The 11,164-nt window shown below is 37.1% G+C and overlaps 2 protein-coding genes across 2 annotated transcripts; one reads left to right on the top strand and one right to left on the bottom strand.

Moving 5' to 3' along the window:
* Positions 1 to 720: 720 nt before the first annotated feature.
* On the bottom strand, positions 721 to 5,275 carry LOC139842124 (uncharacterized). The gene is made up of 6 exons (XM_071832302.1): positions 4,879 to 5,275; positions 4,096 to 4,836; positions 3,303 to 4,021; positions 2,371 to 2,936; positions 2,163 to 2,274; positions 721 to 2,058 (listed from the first exon to the last, which is right to left on the bottom strand). Exons 1-6 carry the CDS (start codon positions 5,273 to 5,275, stop codon positions 721 to 723), a joined length of 3,873 nt encoding a protein of 1,290 aa, XP_071688403.1.
* A 3,903-nt stretch (positions 5,276 to 9,178) lies between these two features.
* Positions 9,179 to 10,386, top strand: LOC139842117 (uncharacterized). Its single transcript, XM_071832292.1, has 2 exons — positions 9,179 to 9,277; positions 9,955 to 10,386. The coding sequence occupies exons 1-2, from the start codon at positions 9,179 to 9,181 to the stop codon at positions 10,384 to 10,386; spliced, it is 531 nt and encodes a 176-aa protein (XP_071688393.1).
* The last annotated feature ends 778 nt before the right edge of the window (positions 10,387 to 11,164 follow it).

The following is an 11,164-nucleotide window of genomic DNA, read 5'->3' as shown; positions in this document are numbered from 1 at the left end:
ACAACTACTCCGTATTCTCCTTTGAATTCTCTACTTTCTCTATTATCTTCCTTTTAATATTATGATGGATTGTAGTGAGTAATGTGAATATCAAGTTGATGAATATGAATATTTCATTTCATTTGATTTAGTTGTATTTTATTTGATCTAGCCAAGAGAGTGTCAAATGAAACTTGTGGGATATATAACTTGATGAGACTATCCATATCCCTTTCAATAAATAATGGCTACAAAAATTCCACTTAACTGATGAGTTGGTCTTTCACATTTAGCATTGCATTTAGTTATTTAGTTTTGAAAATATTAATACAAGGTAAGTGGCTACTTGTTAATAATCTTAATTAATCTATAGCATGATACAAAATCAAAGTTGTATAAAACATTGCTACGTTCTTAACTTACTAGCCCAAATGTTATTTTAATTAATTTTTAATTAACTTATTTACCACTAATTACTTATGTATTATCTTGCAAATTTTTATTTATTTTAATTTGGGTCATTATCATATGTAAGTAATGAATGATTAAATACAAATTATGAGTTTTTAGTTTGTTTTAATTTTTATAGGATATTACAACTCCACCTACTTAAAAAAATTTCGTCCTCGAAATTGAAAGAAGTTATAGAGTTGAAACGCACCAACTAGTAAACAAATGAGGGTGCTCGGCCCACATGGTTTCCTCGAGTTCCCAAGTGGCCTCACTAGCAGAATGATTCTTTCATTGAACTTTAACGAAAGGAGTGGAGCTTTTGCGAGTTACTCTCTCCTCACGTTCTATAATAGCCTCGGGCTCTTCAACATAAGAAAGATCAGCTCGAATTTCAGAAAAAGGATATTGCACCACGTGCAATGGATGATAGTTGTAACCCCGCAACTGAGATACGTGAAATACGTTATGAACATGAGATAACTGTGGCGGTAATGCTAAACGATAAGATACTTCACCAACTCGATCCAATATATCAAACGGGCCAATATATCGAGGACTGAGCTTTCCTTTCAAACCAAAACGTCGTATACCCTTCCAAGGTGACACCTTTAAAAATACCTTATCACCCACAACAAACTCTAACGAACGTCGGTGTTTATTGGCATACACTTTCTGTCTCGATTGGGCTTCCTTCAGTCGATTCGTAGCTATAGCGACCTTTTCATTAGTCACTCTAACCAACTCAGGTCCTTCAATCAGTCTCTCTCCCGTTTCATTCCAACAAACTGGCGCTCTACACTTTCGACCATAAAGCATCTCAAATGGCGCCATACGGATACTAGCCTGCCAACTATTATTATAGGCAAACTCCACCAAACATAAGTACTCATCACAATTTCCCTTCCAATCTAGGGCACACGCTCGAAACATATCTTCCAAAATCTGTATCGTACGCTCAGACTGTCCATCAGTTTGTGGATGAAAAGCAGTACTAAGCTTCAATCGCATACCCCAAGCTTTCTGTAGCCCCTTCCAAAATCTAGATGTAAATCGAGGGTCACGATCGGATACGATGGACGAAGGGACCCCGTGTAATCTCACAATTTCTTGCTGAAAAAGCTCGGATAGCTTACTTACCGAATAATCCATACGAATAGGCAAGAAATGTGCCGATTTGGTTAATCTATCAATCACCACCCAAATAGCATCGTGCCTTTTCACAGTCTTCGGTAAACCACATACGAAATCCATTGAGATATCATCCCACTTCCACACGGGAATGTCCAACGGCTGCAACAAACCACTAGCACGTTGGTGATCGATCTTTACTTGTTGACAAGTAAGGCACTTCCCAACATATCTAGCAACGTCTTTCTTCATGCCACTCCACCAAAAGTGCTGCTTTAAATCCTGATACATTTTGGTCGAACCAGGATGTATAGAAAAAGGTGAGCTGTGAGCCTCAGACAACAGAGCCTCACGAATAGCATCATCATTAGGAACACATAATCGATTCCCACACCAAATAACCCCATCATCATCTTCTCTGAACTCTTTCACTTTACCCTCTTCCAAATTTTGAAACACTGTCCACAAATCACCATCACCAATTGAGCCCCTTTTATTCTAGTAATTAAATCAGACTCGAATTTTAGATTTGCCAACATCCCCGATGCTCCTCTTTTACTCAATCCCATATCAAGTCTTTCGAATTCTCAAATGTGAGTAACCAAACATGAGATACTACCAAATGACTTTCTACTCAATGCGTCGGCTACCACATTCGCTTTTCCAGGATGGTATTGAATGTTTGCATCATAATCCTTCAATAACTCGAGCCACCTTCGTTGTCTCATATTTATCTCTTTTTGCGTGAATATGTATTTGAGACTCTTGTGATCGGTGAAAATATCACAAGTTTCTCCGTAAAGATAATGCCTCCATATTTTCAACGCAAAGATCACAGCAGCTAACTCCAAATCATGAGTAGGGTAATTAACCTCATAGGGTTTCAACTGCCTCGAGGCATAAGCAATTACCTTACCATGCTGCATCAAAACGCAACCCAAACCATGCTTAGAAGCATCACTATAGATTTGAAAACCCCCACTCCCTGATGGCAATGCAAGAATAGGAGCTGATACAAGTCTTTTCTTTAACTCATCGAAACTCTTTTGTCGTTCCTCGGTCCACACAAATTTTTCCCCTTTCCTCAATAACTTGGTAAGCGGCAAAGCAATCGTCGAAAAACCTTCAACAAATCGTCGATAATAACCAGCTAAACCAAGAAAACTTCGAACCTCAACAACAGAAGTAGGTCTTGACCAATTTATAATAGCCTCAATTTTCGCTGGATCCATCATTATACCCTCAGCCGATACAACATGACCCAGAAAGGCAACTCTTTGCAACCAGAATTCACATTTAGAGAACTTCGCAAACAATTTCTTACTTCGGAGGGTTTCAAGTACAACACGAAGATGATTCTCATGTTCTTCTTTACTCTTTGAGAATACCAAGATATCATCAATGAATACGATCACAAACTTATCCAAATACTCATGGAACACACGGTTCATTAGATCCATGAAAACCGCAGGAGCATTAGTTAATCCAAACGGCATCACTAAAAACTCATAGTGCCCATAACGAGTGCGGAAAGCAGTCTTAGGGATATCTTCTTCTTTAACACGGAGCTGATGATACCCAGACCTAAGATCGATTTTAGAAAAATACTTTGAACCTTGAAGTTGATCAAACAAATCATCAATACGTGGAAGCGGATAACGTTTTCGAATAGTAATACGATTTAACTCGCGATAATCAATGCAAAGTCTCATGCTACCATCCTTCTTCTTAACAAATAAAACCGGCGCACCCCAAGGTGACACACTTGGCCGAATAAAACCACAATCTATCAACTCTTGCAATTGCTCCTTGAGTTCTTGCAACTCGAGTGGTGCCATACGATAAGGAGCTTTTGATATCGGTTGGGAACCCGGAATCAAATCAATCAGAAATTCAACTTCACGAACTGGAGGTAAACCCTGTAATTCGTCAGGAAATACATCGGGAAACTCTCGAACAACATCGATATTTTCAAGGGAAGGACTCTCGATAGACAAATTCTGAATCGAAGCTAAATAACCAACACAACCATGTGAAATGAGCTTTTGCGCCTTAAGCGCTGAGATAACCTTGATAGACTTTACAGGAAGATCGCCATTAAAGACACAATCGGGTATAGAATGATTTCCAAACAAAATCCTCTTAGAATAACAATCGATATTTGCATGATGGCGAGATAACCAATCCATGCCAAGAATAATGTCAAAGTCATGCATGGTCATAGGAAAGAGATTTGCAGGAAACATGCAATCATTGAATTCCAAACGGCAGTTTTGATACACGCGATCTATAGTTTCAACACTACCCATTGGGGTAGAGATCGTAAATGGAGTAAACAACCAAGTTGGAGACACTTTCAAATATTTCGAGCTCTTAACAGACACAATCGAGTGCGTAGAGCCAGAATCAAACAGAACGAAGAGGGCGCGATGGTGTACAAATACATGACCAGTAATAGTACCTAATAACATCAAGAATGAATGAACAGATAACTCGAAGGAAATATTTTTAAAATGAATAGGGATCGAAATATACCTGTAGCGTCAGCAGCCTGAGCAGCAGTCATGGCAAAGACGCGTCCACCAGGAGCTGGCGGAGGAACCTTCGGAACAAACCCAGGTCTAGGATTCTTGCAATCCTTAGCTAAGTGACCAACCTCTCCACAAGCAAAACATGAACCCGCACTACGATAACAAACTCTTCCCGGATGATTCTTTCCACAAGTCCCACACGGTGCGTTGGCATTAACACCACCACTTCCATTACCCCTTTGCTGCCCTTGGGGACGGTACACTTGTAATTGACCACGGTTATTATTATTTGGCCCGTTGTCAATCCTTTGCTGATTTCCTCTATTATTCCAATTATTACTACGATACCCTTGGTTCCCAGATTGTTGACCCTGTTTGGTAGTCGGTGCAGGCACAGATCGTAGTGGTTGTGCAATCTTAACCCTCTTGCTTTTATCATCCTCATTTTTAGTAGCCAAATACTCACCTCGCTCCATCTCCAAATTCCGAGCATAATCGGCTGCCTCAGCGACATCAAAACATTTCAGATTAATCATTTTAGAGCGGTAACGCCCATGAACAGCCCATTTGTACTTACGGGCTTGGTCCTCAGAAGACCCAGCAGCAGCACCAATCAAACCCACAAGCCTCAAAAACCTCTTAGTGAAATCATTAATAGACTCATCATTCCCTTGCTTAATATTCGCATACTCCCGAATCACAGCTTCTTTCTCCGCCTCAGAAAAGTAATGACGGAAAAACAACTCTTTGAAATCAACCCAATCTAATTAATCCTCAAAATCGATACCCCCTTTCACTTGTCTCAAAGCGATCCACCAGCGCTGAGCATCCCCCTCTAGTTTATAAACAGCTAATGGCACCCAAAACCTCTCTTCACAACCAAGCACTCGGTATATCTTCTCAATGTGAGTGATCCAATTCTCAGCTTCCACGGGGGTACTAGCAGTGCTGAATGACAAAGGACGTTGTTTTTGAAAGCGTCCTAACCAAACATGAATAGCATCCCCCGTTACAGCTTTCTTCTCCACATACTCATCCTCGCCTTCATGCTTAAAAGTCTCGCCACCTTGATTACGCATAGCATCAATAGCTTGAGCTATAATGTTGGGTAAAAAATTCGTGATAGTTTGGTTAATCTTGTTATCTACCTCCTCCTCGGACATTCCCTTTTTTTTCGGTGCCATCTATGAACGAGATGAGGATATAACGGTTACGATTAGTACGAAGAATAAAAGAGAATATTCAAAATGGAATTAGAATAATATAGCGGAAGGAAAATCCTAACCCAAAAGTCTACCCAAATCTCACAGGCCATAACTTAGGACTAAAGTTTCTACAGGAGGGAACCTAAGCTCTGATACCATCTGTAAAGACCCTAATCTTACGAATGCCAAAAAAAAATGAGCGTTATTCTTATTCGAATTCAAACCATAGTTCAAACCAAAGTTGACAAACTTATTCAAAAGTACTACTAAACCAAAATAAGCTACTAAATCTTGAAGGAAATCTCTAAGGCAAGGTGCTAAGTTCACTCCACTCTACACTCTTCCCTCGTTCCCGACGCCCCCTTGATTACCTGTCGTATAAGAAGGAAAACAAAGAATACGACTGAGCCAAAGCCCAGTGAACGGATATAACGAATAACGGAGTATAGTATGACATGCAAAATTTTATATTCAAAACGAACTTATTTTCAAAATAACTTAGTTGCAAAACAAAGTGCGAATATGTATAGATCCACAATACCATATATCATGATGCAAATTTCATAAAATAATGCACTAAGAGTCAAAACAAATATGTACAAAGTATCAAAATGAAATCATAGGGTAGCTACTCCACTAATCATCCATATCGGTGACGTTTCGTATGACACTACGATGAACGTACACCGTCAAAACAAAATCCTAGGATCGATCCATACGCCTCCTATCAAAATATAATAACAAATATAAAGAGCTCGTACCACCACCGGGTAATCAAAAGGAGACGCCGTAGATATAACAAAATACACCGCTACGGTCGATGCCACATTATCGGTGTCACAATAATGCGCTCATGGGACCTCCATGAATAGGTTACTCTTAGGCACATTTTAAGAAATTGTTTTTACCGACTTATGATTACGAATTTAAAAATACTTTTAAAGTGATCAAAGGACTTTAATCTTTAAAAATGGTTAATATAGTGAACCAAAGTATTAAACGTTTGACCAAATACTTGATGAAATATTTTATAAAATGATATGTCGTATTAGTTTAAAATCACGTGTCAACTCAACCATTCGGTCTAACTTTTGTCAAAAGTCATGCTACATTATATTTCTGCCCTTTACGAATTATCAACTTAAACGGGACTTAACGGGACATGTAAAGCCACGTGGAATGAGGGACACTCGATATGAATCACCGTACCACTCGCCCTACACACACACGTTCATTACCGGGCAGTTTGGAAACGTTTCGGGGCTGTTTTCGGGCTGTTCGGGACTGATTCTGAAACTGATTTCGTGACAGATTTCGGACAGCAATTTCGCGACAGTTTCAGCTGTTTCGCGACAGTTTCAGACTATTTCGCGACACCTTGGGACTGTTTTGTGACAGTTTCAGGGGCTGATTTCGGGGCTGTCCGGAACAGTTTTCGGGACCAATTTTGGGGCTGTTTTGGTTGGATTTTTGAGACACGGTTTTGGCACAATTTACAAACACCAAAGTATTATGATTCCTCAATTAACAAACATAATTAGCAACCTCGTTAATACATCCAAAATGAGAAAAACATAACACATTTCAAAGGCTAATAGACAAACAATTTTAAACAAACATGTCATACAATAATACTTATACAATTCGAAACAAAGTTTTGAGAGGAAAGATTTACCGAAACGATCCTAGAACCACCTAGAATATCCGTACCTTATGTTGTTGAATGATGAAACTCCAAGGACAACAAAAATACCACCGAAAGGATGCGATCACCGAGCCGAATCTAATGAACACGTACGTATAAGCACAAAATATATTCAAGTAGGGAGTATGTAATATCATTTATTCAAAAAGTGTCATCATATGATTTTTAAGTGTTTATTGTCATCTAAATAGTTCCAAGAATTTTATATTAACGAAATAGTTATATTACGACTTTCATATTCCAAATTGTTAGTGATTTAAGTATTTTAAGACTAAAAGTCCCACTATCCTAAGTGAAAAAATGGACTCCAAATATCAATCTCTATTTCTTTTTCATATTACACCATAGATTTTAAATACTTCATTACATATAATTAGTGGATTTAATATTAATATTGTATCATTAGAAACTATTGATTTATTGTTCACATCTATATAAATCATCTATTCTACGAACTGTATATACGAACAAAAGTTTTATAAATACTAGGAGTACGTAATAATGCACTTAACTTTATTTATGTAATAATGCACTTTGCTTTAGTAGTACCAGTGTCATGGATACAGATATATCCCATATTTATTTATTATGTGTATCAAACATTCAAGTTTAGTATATTGTGGCATCATATGATTTGTTCTTTCACTTATGCATAACATTTGTGGTATAATTGCATTCACATAAAATGAGTAATTAATAGAAGACAAATCATACTTTAGTTTATTTCATATTATTCACAAGTACAGTTACTATAAAATCATACATGATTACTACTTTAAAATTCAGTCATATGTGAACACAATAATCATGTCTAGTTACCAAACATACTACAATTTATTTTTAGATCAATATTCACAACGAAATTGCCCATTTTGTACTCAAAATCTTGACATCTCATCCCTATAATAATTCATGTGATAAGCAGTAAATCTAAACTAGTGATAAAAAAACAATAAGCAAATTGTACATCAATAACAAAGATGGTGATTCGTAGTTACCTTTAAGTCGTGTTCGTGTTAGAAGAAACTAGACCCACAACTACTCCGTATTCTCCTTTGAATTCTCTACTTTCTCTATTATCTTCCTTTTAATATTATGATGGATTGTAGTGAGTAATGTGAATATCAAGTTGATGAATATGAATATTTCATTTCATTTGATTTAGTTGTATTTTATTTGATCTAGCTAAGAGAGTGTCAAATGAAACTTGTGGGATATTTCACTTGATGAGACTATCCATATCCCTTTCAATAAATAATGGCTACAAAAATTCCACTTAACTGATGAGTTGGTCTTTCACATTTAGCATTGCATTTAGTTATTTAGTTTTGAAAATATTAATACAAGGTAAGTGGCTACTTGTTAATAATCTTAATTAATCTATAGCATGATACAAAATCAAAGTTGTATAAAACATTGCTACGTTCTTAACTTACTAACCCAAATGTTATTTTAATTAATTTTTAATTAACTTATTTACCACTAATTACTTATGTATTATCTTACAAATTTTTATTTATTTTAATTTGGGTCATTATCATATGTAAGTAATGAATGATTAAATACAAATTATGAGTTTTTAGTTTGTTTTAATTTTTATAGGATATTACATACGCCCACACCAATTCATCCCACCCACTTCTTCAATTATTAGGGCTTGAATCACCCTTTACATCCAGCAATTCCTTTCTTCCTTTTCTGGTATTAAATTCAAGTAATGGTTTAGGGTAGAAATTAGGTTTCAGTCGATTGAACTCACACCCACAACTTCGTCATTTTTGCCGTTACTGCCGCCGTGGTCGCTATCTACGCCTCACAATCGGTTGATGGTGTTACTCCTTGATTGCATGTTTGGTTACTTGATAGATTCACTGACAACACAGTAAGTTATGGTTACCTTTTTTCAATATGTACACATTTGTTTTCGGGTTTTAACTAACTTTCTGGGTTCTTTTTTGTGACGGTTGTCGATGGTGGCGGTGGTGGCTTGGGTTGCACATTAACCTACCATTGATTGTTTCGTTTCATCAAATGCATATAGATATAGATCAATAAAAATAATACATACATATAGATATAAATTGTATGTGGTAAAGATTAGAGAATTGGTGGTTTAGTTTGTAGCTATCTTACAATATTCCTATTAGACCATGGATAACGCGGCGGCATAGAGCCGTATGCCGCCACAAACGCCACCACAAATGCCGGAAATGGGCGGTTGTGGGCGTTTGTGCGGCGGCGTTTGTCGCCGGATCACGGGGGTGAGGGAGAGGCGGGTTGCACACGTGTCTTTCTCTTATTGGTGGAGGTATTATACCCGTTGAGATGTAGCCGTTGCAATTTTTTTCCTCATATTAATACATACACATTTAACCATTTATTTCACACATTTCTCATACTCTCTACTTATCAATTCAATTTATATAAACATAAACACTTTCGTTTTTATCAACAAAAAATGGAGTTTTTAGCCGCTAGTCTAGATTTGCTATTCGATAGCACCTCGTCCGACGAAGAGGAAGAAAGCCCACCTAGAAGAACTCGGGTGCAACGGAACCTACGACGTTTTATTAATAGAGATCGTGAAGCTGCGGGTCTCCTTTTCTGGAACGACTACTTTTCGCAAAATCTGACGTTTCCAGACGACGTTTTCAAGAGACGATTTCGGATGCGAATTAATTTATTTCTCCGTATCAAAGACGGTATTCTCAATCACTCTTATACTAATAATGCTTCTAAACACTTCGTATTTTTCCAACAACGTCCGAATGCACTCGGACGTCTTGGTTTTACTATGTAACAAAAAATAAGTTGTGTGTTACGCCAATTGGCGTATGGAACATCCGCTGATATTTTTGATGAATATATAAAAATGACGGAGAAAACGGGATATGTTTGCTTAAATAATTTTTGCAAGTGTATAATTGATTTTTATGGCCGAGAATATTTGAAGAAGCCGACGGCAAGTGACATTGCTCGGTTGTATTCAGCGCACGAGGAGAAACATGGTTTTAAAGGAATGTTGGGTAGTATTGACTGTATGTATTGGGCTTGGAAAAATTGTCCCGTTGGATGGAAAGGTCAATATACTAGAGGTGATCACGGTCACCCTACGATCATGCTTGAAGCGGTTGCTTCATACGATATGTGGATATGGCATTCGTTTTTTGGGATGGCTGGTTCAAACAACGACATAAATGTGTTGAATCACTCTCCGTTGTTTGATTCACTCAAAAAGGATACAACTGCACCGGCTCCGTTTAAAGTAAACGGACACGTCTATCCCTTTGATTACTACTTGGCGGACGAGATATATCCTGATTGGACAACCTTAATAAAGGAATATTTGACGCCTATTGATGAGCCACCGAGTCAAATTTACTAGATTTCAAGCGAGTGCTCGAAAGGACGTAGAGCGTACATTTGGTGTTTTACAAGGTAGGTTTGTAATTTTAAAAACTCCGGCACTAGTTATGAGCGTTAACAAGATGAGAAGGATAATGTACAGTTGCATTGTTATGCACAACATGATACAAGAAGATAACGGTTTTGCCTTGAGTATTTGGGAACAAGAATGGTTAGATAAACCCGAAAACAGGCCCCGTCGTAATATTAGGAGAAGAGTCAAAGATCGAAGATCACGAGAAAGGAAATTCGTGATCGAAACGTACACGATCAACTACGTGAAGATTTAACGGCTCATATTTGGGACCTCCCACCAAACTTTCGTTCTACAAACTAGTCTTTTATTTTTTTAATTCATGTAATGTTTTTTTATGTAATGTTTTTTTTATTAATGTAACTTTTTTTTAATGTAACGTTTTTTTAATGTATTTTTTTATTAATGTAACTTATTTTTTTTTATATATGAAATGTTACATTTTATCTTATTTAATAAATAAAAACTAATTAAAATAACCAAAAAATAATTAAAAATAAAATGTCATGTCACTGTCATCCTTTGACAAAAGCTCCCTCATAACAACTCCCCTTTCCTGGAATGGTCCAGTCGCTGACTTGCCTCAAAAATTGCACATTATTCACTCCACGTCACAATTACCATTATCCGTGGTCTTATATGGAAATTAGGTTTATCATTGTCATTGCAGTAATTTGATGTATTAGAATAATATGACATGGGATGGGATATAACAGCAGTCATA

The sequence above is a fragment of the Rutidosis leptorrhynchoides genome, chromosome 1 (assembly GCF_046630445.1).
Source record: "Rutidosis leptorrhynchoides isolate AG116_Rl617_1_P2 chromosome 1, CSIRO_AGI_Rlap_v1, whole genome shotgun sequence".
Lineage (NCBI taxonomy): Eukaryota > Viridiplantae > Streptophyta > Magnoliopsida > Asterales > Asteraceae > Rutidosis > Rutidosis leptorrhynchoides.
This window is presented reverse-complemented; position numbering and strand designations above follow the sequence as displayed.